The sequence below is a fragment of the Amphiprion ocellaris genome, chromosome 2, assembly GCF_022539595.1.
Source record: "Amphiprion ocellaris isolate individual 3 ecotype Okinawa chromosome 2, ASM2253959v1, whole genome shotgun sequence".
Lineage (NCBI taxonomy): Eukaryota > Metazoa > Chordata > Actinopteri > Pomacentridae > Amphiprion > Amphiprion ocellaris.
The window spans coordinates 21,834,514-21,848,407 of NC_072767.1; the positions used below are offsets into that span (position 1 = coordinate 21,834,514).

Sequence of the window (13,894 nt, forward strand, 5' to 3'; positions counted from 1 at the left end):
ACAAGTGTTAAGCAGAGGAAAGTCAAATAAAGTACAAATAACACAACATTTCACTCAAGGACAGTAAATGTTCTTGATTTGTTCCCACCATTGGGAAAACCTCATCATAAGGGTGGTTTAAGGGCAACTAAAATGAAAATGTGAGATTTATTCAGAAATCATCTCTTCGTGTGCCTGTGAATATTAATTGATTCATGATTATAATCAATACCCATTTATTATTTACTTTAGTGTCTGTGTATGGATCCATATATTTCTTTGACATATATGGCATTTTTCACCTACACTTTATATTTTCTAATTTTGGTGATGTCTCATCTTTATAGGCTCGTACCCCCCTACAAGCTATATTAGCTCACTGTAGCGCTAGCTAGTTATTAATACTTCTATGTCGAGAATTTAAATATAAATAATATTTAAATTAAAATGAAGTCATATAACTTTTGTCTACTTTTGACAATGAAAACATGTAGGGAAATTTAATACCGAATATTGATTAATACTCATTTAATAGTATTAAAAACAGAAATGACTAGTGCTTAATACCTAATTGAGCTATTGAAGAAATATGTCACATATAATTATGACGTTTCTTTTACACAGCAGTATATTAAAGAGTGACTTATTAATAATTACAGTAAAAATATTAAGCTTTATCTGTAGGACATTTTACTTAACAGGTTACATAGTGCTCGAAAAAATTGAGGTTTTAGTGGGTTAACAAACATTGAGGAGCATAGAGAACTTCAGGAAATAGTTTTCAAAATAATGGTTCCATTAAAAAATTCATTCGCTGTGAGGCATGTCGTTATTCACAGCAGTGGAGTAAGATCTCAGTTGCTCTGATTTGTAAAGTTTAAAAAAATGTTTCAATGCAAGTACAAGAGTAAAGCTTGCTTGGAATATGAATATATGAAACATATTCAAATATTGAGTAATATAATTATGACATAGTGTGATATAATAAAATTTTATTAATGAAATTCTGCCAGATGCTGCTCAGAAAATTTGCAATTCGATGACCATAAATGCAGTTCCTAGTGAAATAGCAATAAGATGTAAGAAGGATACATTGTATAAATACAAATAGTAGGCTATAGATTTGACGAAGGAATAAGTAATACCGGCAATGATAGAGAGGTAATAAAACAATATTGTACATGATAGTAAAACATTCCGCATTATATTAAACTGTTGCACTTAAAATGAAAATGTTGTCCTTAATTCTGAAAATCATCCTGCAAATGCCATTGAGAAATTAATATTGTAAATGAAATTTGCAGTTGTAGTATAGGGCATTTTGAAAATCAGTTAATGCAGAATCAAAAAATAAAGAAGGAGAATGATACCAATAGTCCTTAAAATGCTGTGTGAAATCTACTAGTTGGCCATAACTGTTGATCCCTTCAATGTAGATCCTAGTTGGGTGAGCCCCAGTAAGAAATGGAAAATCATTGTAATTGTAATAATTTTTGCAGAAGTCAGAACGATAATGGTGCTGAGAATATTTTCTTTGCTATTTGTTTACAGTACTGGACTGAGGGTGTCCTTATTCTGAAAGTCTTGCCCGGAAGTGGTCTTTACCGCCGCTAGCTCGACTCTGGTGTACTTTTCGTTTCGCAGGGAGGAGTCAGACATTAGTTTCTTTATTAAAGTGACATGTTTATTGAATTATCATTAAAATTACAACATGTATGTCTGCGTTTATCCATAATGTAGTCGATGCATGCTGTGGACGTTAAGCTATCGATCAGTTAGCAGCTCGTTTTCGGTTAAAGATCGAAGGAAACAAGAAGGCGGAACAAGTAAGTTCGGGAAAGTGTCTTTGAACTGTCACCGTCTGAACAGCTCGTCTGAGATAAACGCGCCTTTCAGGCGCTATTTATCTAAACCGTGGTGCGAATTAGGTGTGAAAACGTGTGTTTGTCAAGTGTCGTGTGTTTTTTTGTGGCTGTTTCACAGCAACAAGTCTGGCCGAGTTAGCTCGTCACGTCACGAATAAACTTGTCGTCATGTGCCTCGCTGTTTAATCTCTGGCTTTTATGTCGGAAAATGTGATTAAAAACCGCATAAAGTCCGCATTGTTATGAGGAAGACGGTGATTATATTTGTCACGGAGGTCTTAATAAACCCAATGATGTCCAGTTGTGTTGGTAACAGCCGCTTTGACTGCGTTTTATTGTCATTCCGCAGATTCTTGGTTTCACGGCGGAATTAGTGTCTGAAATAGGAAATGACTCAGTGAGACACCATGTTTCATCTTCTTACTGCTTCTGTTCAGACTCGTCGTTTACCTGCCATTAATGCGATTCATTCAATCTTTTACTGCACCCTGGGGGTTTGAGATTAAACTACTGATAAATTCTGCTTAATTTAATAATCATCAATAGACTTAAACCTCTTGATTCACACGCAGTCTCACTCAAACATTTATATGTCATCTTCTTCCTGAAAGGTATTTATTGATCTCCATTTTGCATGCCACTTCTCAATATGAAACATTAATTTTTAGCTTTTTATGTCAACTTAATACATACATATATACTATATCTGTAATGACTTCAACACATTTCCCAGCTATCTCCATGGTTTTTCAAACTTAAGAGAACATTATGGGTCTAAAGTGATTGATTAATTAATCAAACAGCCAAACTATTTTGACAATTGCTTAAAAAAAATAATGTGAAGTCAGTTTTTAAGATTCTTAATTGTGAGGATTTGCTGCTTTACTCATTAACATGACAGAAAATTGAAGTTAATAAGGCATTTTTCATTGTTTTCTGGCATTTTTTAGAAGTATATAGATAAGGTAATTGCAACCATATATTGTTGTATTTTGTAAAATGCAAGTCAGACTTCAACGTTGGACTCAAAAGGAAGTATTCATTTTAATGTAAATATGTATTTATTAACCAAACTCTGCCCTTTTTTCCCCCTCCTTTCCCTCCAGTTTACATAGGGCCACAGAATCCCAGACTGAGTCCAAATAAATACCAAAGGACAGTCCATAGCAAAAACTCTGGACTGGTTGTTTGCACAACCTTTTGACTGATTCCATTTCAAGAGTAAATAATTCACCAGAAGCGTTCAAACAAATCACCCACCGCCACCATATGCGACCATGTCCATGGCCCTGAAACAAGTCTTCAACAAAGACAGGACATTCCGGCCCAAGCGCAAGTTTGAGCCCGGGACACAACGCTTCGAGCTGCACAAGAAGGCCCAGGCATCTCTGAACGCAGGCCTGGACCTGAAGCAGGCTGTGCAGCTGCCCCATGGCGAGGACCTCAACGACTGGGTGGCCGTCCACGTGGTCGACTTCTTCAACCGCATCAACCTCATCTATGGCACCATAAGTGACTCGTGCACCGATCAGACCTGCCCCGTCATGTCCGGTGGGCCCAAGTACGAATACCGCTGGCAAGACGAGCACAAGTACAAGAGGCCGACCGCCTTGTCAGCCCCTAAATACATGAGCCTGCTCATGGATTGGATTGAGGTACAAATCAACAATGAGAACATCTTCCCCACTAATGTCGGTAAGTGTTGGGATTAGTCACAGGTATTTTTCAAACTATCTGCCCTGAGATCCACAATAGGAGACTTGCAAGGACACGTCGAAGTTCGAGAAGTTCTCCTGTAAGGGATCTCAGTGGTTAGTTCAGTTTCCATTTAGTCATTGTATGAACAGACCAATCCACCGTTCAATCACAGACAAATGCCCATGGAGTCCCAACATCACCAAATATGATCAGTGTCCAAGTCATAAGATCTCAAAGTTAAAGTTGCTTGTTTTGTCTAAACAGAAGTCAGATTTTCACTGGAATTAGATTAGTAATGCTTTAATGAAATCATCCACCTCATGGATCAGAACACACATGAAAAACGCAGCAACAAAAATGTATGTGTCCTGCAAGATGTTCTTTGTAATTAGTTGCCACTTCAGTCTTTGCTTTTAACCTCATAACATACTGATTTATTTAAAATTTTACTACTCTAGTAATAAAAATCTGCCTTTTTAAAAAATTGTCACAAGTAAATATGCAACGCATGACAAAAGGATTGTCAAAGTTTTGTTTTAAGGGATCACAAGCAAAAAAAAGTTGAGGAGGCACTAGTGTATCGTGCAAATATTGATATTTTTACCTAATAAATGATTATATTGAGTCATCTTTATTTCAGTGCTTAAGCATGAGCCACACAAAACAACAAAAACAGCACTTAAATGCTTAACATTGTAATGAATACAAAGGACAATTAAAATGAGGCACAGATAAAATCCTGCAGAATGAAGGCATGAAGAATCTGAAGCCTCCCTTTTCCAGAGTGCAAGGCCACATATATTAAATTAACTACAGCATTGAACATTGCAGGCATTACAGGCTCAGTTAATCCTTTGCAGTGGCATTCTCGGTTTGATATTATCTCAGTGCAAGCGTGCATGCCCTGTGCTGTGGCTCAGCAGCTGACTGACTACAGAAACATCCAAGCAGTGCATTTGAAAATGGGTCAAACATTGTACAGTGGTCTATGAATAGAAACGACCTCTGACGCACATGTCCTCTGGAACAGATTCCTGAAATTTTATTGAATTAGTCAAATCAAACGACATACTAAATTAATCACTTGGTTAGAGCCGAGGCTTATCCCACAGGCCAAGTCGTGTTGGTTTTCCATTTATGCATGAGGTGACATTGGCTGCATCCTTTGGCCAGCTGGTGTCCAATCTGAGAGGCCAGGGAGAAAAAGAAAAGTTAATATAGAAGCTGACTTTTTATTAAATGCATCAGTATTTCAAACATGTTTCTTTCTTCGGGGCAAATAGTAAAAGGTTGTCTTGGATTGACTGCAGTGTTCTTCTGTCTCCATCTGCTTGACTCTCAGGTACTCCCTTCCCTAAGACCTTTATGCAGGTGGCTAAGAAGATTTTGTCTCGTCTGTTCCGGGTGTTTGTCCACGTCTACATCCACCACTTTGACCGTGTGAGCCAGATGGGGGCCGAGGCTCACGTCAACACCTGCTACAAGCATTTCTATTACTTTGTCACTGAGTTCAACCTGACGGACCACAAAGAGCTGGAGCCTCTGGTGAGTCAGATATAGGACAGGAACTAAGCTGAAGCTGAAAAAAATAGGCCAAAAGCATAAAATTGTTGAAATCAGAAAACACACAACCATGAGCTACTGACACCAGTGCTATTTCATTACTCAGATATTATCTGATATCAATAAAAGTTGGCAGCTTTAATCAAAGTTAACATATTGATTAAATTAACCAGTATATAATGATACCTGCTAGCGTATCTAAAATCACATGAAACTACCTAAAGGAAAAGAAAATAATATAAAAATCTACTGAATTATCAAGTCTGATAGAAATATTTTAGAAATGAAGTAATGGTTTATTGGGCACAAATAATTTTTAATTATTGTCTTTAATATATTTTTGAGAATTACAGCTAAGATAGTGTACGTATTGAGTGGGACATTCTACAGTAAAAATAATAAAAAAGCTGTCAGTGCCCCCGATGGTCAAACTGTGTTAGAGCAACACTGTTTCTAAAAACGCCTGACATTTTGTTGGCTTTTCTGTACCTCAGTGTGTAGTTGCTTGATGCCCATCTTATACACATATACTCGTAAATTGCTGATAAGCTAATAGAAGTAACTTAACAGTGAAACAGTGGGTGAATTGTTTCCTTGTTTAGTGGCTGCTAATAAAAAGTGTAGTCACTGGACGCACCCGGCAGCACAGGAGTTGCTGACCGTGAAGAACAACCAAATTTGTAACATGCACGCAAGCTGTGATTTGCTGCTGTTTAAGTTGGTCAGCTGCTCAAAACAAACGCCAAACCCTGTGAACCATTATGACAATTAAGTGACAGTCGTGCTGTGCGAAGTTACATGTAGTTATTAATTAACCAACTGGTTCTTAAAGTTTAAGAGATTGTATTGATTGACAGCAGCCCCTGTTGTGATGTGTGTATGTTATATGTCAGGTGTCACATCTTCCACTCTGATAGCTCGTCTGTTTGACCCAAATCTTGGACTGTGAACTCTGTGTTTTGACCTTTTTTTTGACATCCAGCACCTTCTTCTCATGTGATTACTGAGCTTCGGAAACTTGAGCATTCATTCGCAAAAATCCATCTGTTGCTTTTTTTCCAATACAGTCTTTTCCTCATGAGATTAGATGTATTTAAAGCATCTGCTTACTTCACCCTGAAGTGTTGAAGCATTTAGTAGAGTGCTGGTATCTTCATCGTGTCTGTAGCTCACTGTGCTGTGTGCATGTGTCCTGTGTCTGCTGCAGAAAGAGATGACCTCTCGGATGTGCCACTGAGGGACACACCGGACCAAACACATCCGTCCATCTCCAAGACTGCATCGGACAACAGAAAGAGCAAATTCAGAGTCTATTTTTATATTTAAGTACTGTAATCTATTTTAGCCGCATACTGTAGGTTTTAACCAAGAACCTTATCATGTGAGGCGTTCTGCTCCTTTTTAAAAGTTTTCAGACATTTTATCAGAGCACAGTATTAAGAGGTGTATGTTTGTGTTGATGTTTTCTATTTTATTTGAATCTCAATCATTCCAGAATTCTTCAATCTTTCTATCAGTTTAAGATGATCTAAAATTAGTACGATTTCTTACTGTACGTCTATAAAATCTCTATGTTGTTACAATAAAGTGATTCCCTGTTACAATTTGAATTTGGTCATTAGTATTTAATTAACACTGACTGACTTTCCTTTATGCAGCTGGCATGAGTTACTTTTGTTATTATGGATAGGTTTTAGACAGTTATCCCATTGACTATCTCTGCTTCTGATTCCAGCTGACAGCGACAGAGATGTGAGATACACTCTGGACAGCGCTCCTACAACCACTTTAGAACCACCCATTAGCCTAGCGTTCATGTATTGGACCGTGGGAGGAACCAAGAGCACCTGCTGGAACAGGAACAAATGCCAACTCCCCACAGAAAGGTTCAAATTCAGAATCAGAGCTTCCTTGTCAGGTAACAGCGCCAACCCCCCAAACCACCATGATGCCCCAGTCAGAACAATCTGTGCAGTAATTGCTCTTTTTATTTAGCCATTGATAGCATGAGGTACACGTTGTTCCTAAATATTGGCTCACAAGTAGGAAAACTGAGTAATTTATTGATCTAATACCATTTTAGGCATTCAAACTAATGTGGGCTTTGGCGAGGTAATTTAGAAGTTGCAAATGAGCTAAACACAGTGGTGTCCTGCTGGTGCCGGGCTGTGTTATTTTACACCTTGGGCCTCGAGCCACCAGGCGGGTTCTCAGATGTCAGACCTGCAGGTGTTTGTCGTAGATACTCCTGGCAGCTGAAGGTCACACGAGACTCGAACCTCACATGACAAAACTCGGGTGGCAACGCATGCTCTAAAGGGCACGTCCACAAACATCCACCAGGAGGCGTCACACACCAGAAACCTGCCAGAGCCGAGGAAATAGTTTTATTTGGCTGTTAATGTTGTAGGTCTTATGAAAACTGCCCAGTGTCCCAGTTAAAGTCATGACGGGGGGAAGTGGAGGCCTGATTCGGGGTAAAGATTCAACTAAGCTGGTTATGTAAGAAACAGGCCAGACTGTACTGTGATGAACACAGAGAGAGGTTTTGTTTTGAATGAACCCAGCTTTGTATTACTTGTTCAAAAACGGCCCTGACTGGGTTTGAGAACAACATTGTTGGCTGGATTTAGTGACAGTCATCAGTCATAATGGAATGGATTATTTAAATAATGAGCGGTGGCCCTGCACTAGAGAAGCATGCCAAAGAAAACAATTGCAGGACAACTTGTGAGAGTTTACGACATGCGACAAACATCCTGAATAGTACATTTTGTAAAGGGACACTGTATCTTATTAGGACTCCAGGAGGACAGTTGGGGGTTATATTAATCCATTTCAGGTACATTTAATTCAAGTAGTAATGAAGTATAATGAACAATGTTTACTCAAAGTGTTTGGTGTACTCAGGTACTACGGTCAAAGTTATCGGGTTTAACTGTACAACCTGCCCTGCCACATCTCCCTGTACAAAACTAATTATTCACATATTAACAGAATATTAAATTATGCGCATATTTTAGCAATGACAGTTTTTCAGGATTGCATTGTATTTAAAGGTATTTTAACATTCTGCTCCATGTGTGTAAATAGGGAGGATAAAAAAATTGGAAACACTTAAAAAGAAAAATGTAGTTCAATGCAAAGTGATGTCAGTAATAAACAATTAAATGTACACATTTTTCAACATTATGAACTTTGTAAAGACAGAAGTTACACCACAACTGTGCTACTGGACAACATTAGATAGTACAAGTATTTAAATTCTATTCAGAATTAAGAGTTCTGATAAATAAATGTACAAACATTAGAAGTCCTGCTTTCAAAAAACGCTATTAATATAAAAACAGAGATGTTATCAGCAGCAAGTGCTCTTTCTGCAGACTTAAAATTATTAAAAGTGATGCATCAGAGTGTAAACAGCATTTTACAGCTGCTAGAGATGGAGCGGGTTTTTACTACTTTATGTACAGTTTAGTAGTTTAATGCAGCAATTCCCAAGCTAAGGATCGGGCCCTTCCAAAGGGTCAGGTGATACATCTAAGGGGGAGAGCAAAGAAGAAAGATACTAAATCTGCTCCACATAAATCAAGCATATATTCATTAGACCATTTCTAATGGGGCCAACAGCTTGTTTCAAATGTGATTAAAGGCCTCAACTATACAGGTTTTTTTGGCGATGAGGATAAGAAGAATAACAACAGGTTCTACAAAGGCAGTGGTTGTCTCCTCTCCTTCAAACAGAGCCAACACAAAGAAGACGCAGGCAGCTAACAGCAGGATCCTGACCAGGAGGTCTTCAGGTCTTTGTACAGGGCTAAGTCATGAAGGACAAATTGTAAGATTACTATGTGTTGAATTAATCTGAATAGCACCTGTAGCTGTAGCTGTAAAGTACAAAGTATAGTGTTTCTTCTGAAATGCAGTTGGGAAGGAGTGTAAAGCAGTGTAAAATGGAAGGACTCGAGTAAAGCACCTTAAAGCTGCACTGATGTACCATACTTGAGTACATATACTTGAATAACAGGAGGTTACTGTGTATTCTAGTCAGTCAGCCATCCAAACCGAGTGCTTATGCAACAAACTGCATTTTTATCTGCACAATCACGTCTAAAGTACGCCGTTTCCACTTCCACCTCCTTCATTCAAGGCGCAAAAATGCAATGTTTTATCATAATAATATCAGTTTTGATACACAAACATGATGTAACCGTTTGCCCCAATAACATCACCCAGTGAAATGACCTCATTTCCTGCTGCAACCTGATCCTCTTACAGGATCATCCCTCCTCTCACAGTGCAGTCACTCCCTCCACACCATGGCAGCTTGCATTATGCTTGTTACGTGTGAGATGAGCTACACTCGCCTTTTGCTCTTCCCTCCCTCCTGCTGTGTTTTTCTCTTCTGGAATGTACCAGACAGCCTCGAAGGGCTCTGCAGTTGCAAGATGTGAAGGGAAGTACTGGCAGGAGGCCACGAACAGGGGGAAGAATTTCTGGCTGCAGCCAATTAGATTAAAGCTGGTCCAACTTTGTCGCACACAGCAGCGTGTGGCTGTTGTTTTGATGGCACAGTGTGATTATTTACACAAAGAGAAAAGGGTTTGGGAGATAATGTGACTCAGCAAATGCTGAATTGAGCACACACCCTTAACGGTTTTGTGGCTTGTGAGTCAGTTTCCTCATGGTGCAGCTTGTGGGGATGAAAATTAAACTTAATTTTAGGAGCTCAGAGGTGGAGAGGACTTCCAGTAAGATGATGAATTATTTTTAAAAAAGAGCCCCAGAAAAAGGTTATTTCCGCTAGTTCAACATAAGTTCATTCATCTTTTGATAGTTGATTAAATGTTTAAATAATTAAAAACCCCTAAAATGGCAATTTGTATGACATTATATTAAATAGAAAATCTGACTTGTGGACAAAACAAGTGATCTAAAGATGTCAGTCTGGAATATTATTACAATTCAGGTCAGTCAGCACTGACTGTCACTAGGTTTCTCTTAACAAGACAATAAAATAATAAGTAACATTTGCAGCTCTTTCTGTATATTAAAATACTTTCACATCAGTGTTTGGGAAATCTACCTTGTCTGTTACCTCAACGTTTACAATCCACAACAATGAGCAATTTCCCTGTCTGTTACAGTCATGCAGATATTCCCCTGTGCACTGTACTTTTGTCTGACGTTTGCACAATTTCACAACAAAGACACATGATTACACAGTCATTAAAAAGGGGAAACTATCTGTTCCAACACGTTCTACACGAACTCAGTGCCCATTATTTTCTGAGTGGTGGCACACGGATGATGATTTATTACAGCTAAACGGATAAGTAAAGAATAATAAAATGTTTCATTAAGGTAAAACTGCTGTTGTTGGTAGGGTAGTAATGGTAAAAAAAAAAAAGTATGATTTGATAATTATCTCATATAAATACTAACAGTTTGTGTTGCAGTTATTTATTTAGATGTCCTTGGAAATGAGAAACATTTCAGCTGCAACATCTGCCATCTGAAAAGAGATTCCAAGAATTTAAAAACATTAATTTCAAAATGGCATGTTATACACGGTTGTGTAACAAGAGCGAAGTGCAAACAAGAGAAAACAATGAGTTTCCTCAAGCACAACTGGATCAAAGTTGGAGCAAAACAAATACTATTGCAAAATCTTAGGAAAGATCTTATGTCAGTGTTAAAGGGTATTAGCTGGATATTGGAATCATTTCAGGTTTTTGTGCTGGGATGTCTATGGGGCGTACATCTCTGCCAGAGGTTATGCTCGAATGTTTCCCAACTGGAAGCTGCTTCGTTCTAAGAATTTTTTTAGGCAGTGCTTCTCAGAAAAGGTGCAATCCACTCTTGGCGGCACGGCAACCTTCTGAGTTAAGAAAAGTATGCAACTTATTGTAATCGTGTAAGACTGCTGGCTGCTTACAGCACATTCATCTGCTTGGCATTCAACAGTTTTATTTGGACATGCCAGACGTGCATTTCATGAATACAGTTGCAGGTATGACCATACCTTTCCAGTGCACTGATGCATACAATGTGTCATACTGTACTGTTTGCAATACAGGAATGTTTTTGTAAGGAATCCTGCTGATTCAGACATACTGTACCCGAGAGTCTGTCAACATAGCAGTGTTCTCTTAAGCATTAATAAAATGCATTTTAAATGTGGCTGTACGTTTTTATTTTACTGTCATGGTCATATAACTATTGGCTTTGATTAGAAGGACTCGTGTCAACACCTTAAATATAAAATTTCCCCCTTGAGTAGCTTTATTATGTTGAAATCATCTTATTGACATTTTCTGATATATCTGATATATATTTTGTATCAACATATCTCAATAGAGTTCATGTTTGGCTGCACTGCCTGAGTTTGTGTTGACCACTGAGCTTTAAATTAACATTAGTAAATGACGCTATTTATAGTGTTTGGTACATTTTATCACATATCTGCTACAAAGGCAGTAATGTAAATCCAACAAAAGCATGGTACTATGGTGGATCTTTAGTTGTGTACAGCTACAGATCAGGATCAGGTACAGGATATTGTGGAAGTTGAACTGAACACGACGCATGAACACAACAACAGAGACACACCTCAGTTATATCACATTTCAGACTGGAATAACCTGAGCCTGAAGAGAGGACCACCTCCTGGACGATGTCCTGATTGAGCGCCTTACATATCAGAAACTGAGTTGTTGTCACCTGAAGGCATTTATGGCGACCTATCCCTCTTCCTTTTGACCTATAGTGACACAGACCCACCCCCCGCACTTCCAAGTGGGATGTTATTTTCCTACTAAAACCTGCTCTGACTGCACCATGTGGTTCTGGCTGGGGATAGTCGGACCACAGCTTGCGTAATGTTTGCTACCATCGAGCTTATGTTTGAGGGGTAGAAGGTGAAAGGGGGAGGAGAGGCAGAAAGCCTCCAGTCACAAGACAGTCTACTTCTGAAAACAACCCTTACATGGTTTTAACTATGACACCCTTATTAAACAATGCATCAATGCAGGGTACCGGGATTATATGCAGACATAAATAACAGAGGAGGACATGCAGTTTGAGGACAAAGCACATGATATAATAGAGTATTCATACTTCTTGGTATGTAGTGCAACATGTGGCAAGATGGAGAGCAGCTATTAGTATTTTATATTTTTAACATCTGAACTTAATTAAGGAAATAGATACAAATTAAACACATTAATATGATAAACTCCTCTACTGAGCCCTTTTGCTTTAAAATACTACATGAGCATTTCATGCCTGTTGTAGCAATGCTGCTGTGGCATCTCACAATTAGCAGATGGGTTAAGAGAGCTCACTTTTCTGCATCATCAGAGTTCTTGGATCTCTTTCATTATCACAACCACGACACAATGCCACCACCCACCAATGTCATCTAAACAGCCTCCTCATCAGGCTCCAAAACGTGCAGACCCGCCTCATCACATATCACAAAAGGTGGGGCCTGCCGCCAGCTATATACATACTGTCAGTTACTGTACTCATGTTCCAGGAATTACTGTACTTTGCAAGAAGAATTTTGCATGTTTTCGTTTTTTAATTTCATTTTAATGCAGTTTGAGTCCAGAAACATGTTGCATCTGCCTTAAAAGTTAAAAACTATTAAATTTAGCCTTTATATTGGAGATTTTTCCTTTTTGTATCCAGTGGTGGAAGTGTATTTACTACTGTATTTACCGAACTTAAGTTTTTAAGGTAGCTGTCCTGCATTTGAGTATTTGCCTTTTCAACAACTTTATGCAGTACAGACACGACAAGTTAGAGGTAAATCAGTGACTGACAATGTCAATGATAACGCAACAGTATTAAAAATGAGTATCATGCAGCTTTAACTAGCCACAATATTAACAGTCAAGTAGTATAGTACACAGCACAGACATGTGTGACTGATTCAGTTACAACTATATTTGAATAAGTAAAAGTTTGAATGCAACAGTGACACTTGTGAGTATGCACTTCCAGGAGTGGTTTAATCTCTGCATCAGATTGCATGAGAGTCTGTGCATGTGCGCGTTTATATCAGTGTGCGACGCTGAAAGGCCGCAGCAGCTGAGGTTTCTGCTGTGACTCAGACGGGGATTTCTTTGAACACCCGTCCGGCCGTGACCGTTCAGCAGCGTGTAGGAGTGAAGTTTAGGTCAGTACCAATGTACATGTGTCCATATCTGAGCCACACAACGAGGGAATGTGGCTGAAAAGAGGCTAATCAGTTAATGTTGGTGTGTGTGAGGCAGTTATAAAGTGGCCTCCACGTGCAGTGACTGCAGCAGAGCGATGATGTGATCTAAATGTTGTTATAGAGCAAGTTGGTCGATCTAGTTTGTCTACATGTCGCACTAATCTCGTCTCTCTTCCTCTCCACTGACACCCTCACGTTTATTTCAAGAGAACAGCCGTGGGTGCTGACTGTGCCGACGTGCACGTAGCAACTCTACATTTCGTTCCACCATAAGTCCCGTCCTCCCACCGCAGGGCCTCCGAAACAAAACACAGCTCACGGGCCGAGTACCAATTCTTGCGTGGTGCTGCTTTTGTTTTGTGAGTCTTTTTCTGTAACGTGTGCAGAAATCCAACTAAGACGGCATTAAACTCCCTAATCATTCTGCTAATGAATTTATATCCCGTGTCATATTTGCCGTGTTTAACAGCAGGTCACAGCTCTTTGCTTCAGAGGTGGCAACAGCAGCGAAACGAAACGGGACCCGGCCTCCATAACCGTTTCTAGAAAGCACGTGATCTCT

General features: G+C 39.0%; 1 protein-coding gene across 1 annotated transcript; it reads left to right on the forward strand.

The window, feature by feature from the left end:
• Positions 1–1,584: 1,584 nt before the first annotated feature.
• On the forward strand, positions 1,585–6,715 carry mob3a (MOB kinase activator 3A). Its single transcript, XM_023287813.3, has 4 exons — positions 1,585–1,805; positions 2,951–3,539; positions 4,885–5,087; positions 6,313–6,715. Exons 2-4 carry the CDS (start codon positions 3,122–3,124, stop codon positions 6,340–6,342), a joined length of 651 nt encoding a protein of 216 aa, XP_023143581.1. The 5' UTR covers positions 1,585–1,805; positions 2,951–3,121; the 3' UTR covers positions 6,343–6,715.
• Positions 6,716–13,894: the final 7,179 nt, after the last annotated feature.

What these genes read in the sequence shown, in the direction of transcription:
- mob3a (XM_023287813.3), top strand. Translation starts at nt 3,122, where the DNA reads ATGTCCATGGCCCTGAAACAAGTCTTCAACAAAGACAGGACATTCCGG. An exon ending in CATCTTCCCCACTAATGTCG is followed by an intron (nt 3,540 to 4,884) that starts GTAAGTGTTGGG and finishes CTTGACTCTCAG; the next exon opens with GTACTCCCTTCCCTAAGACC. An exon ending in ACAAAGAGCTGGAGCCTCTG is followed by an intron (nt 5,088 to 6,312) that starts GTGAGTCAGATA and finishes TGTCTGCTGCAG; the next exon opens with AAAGAGATGACCTCTCGGAT.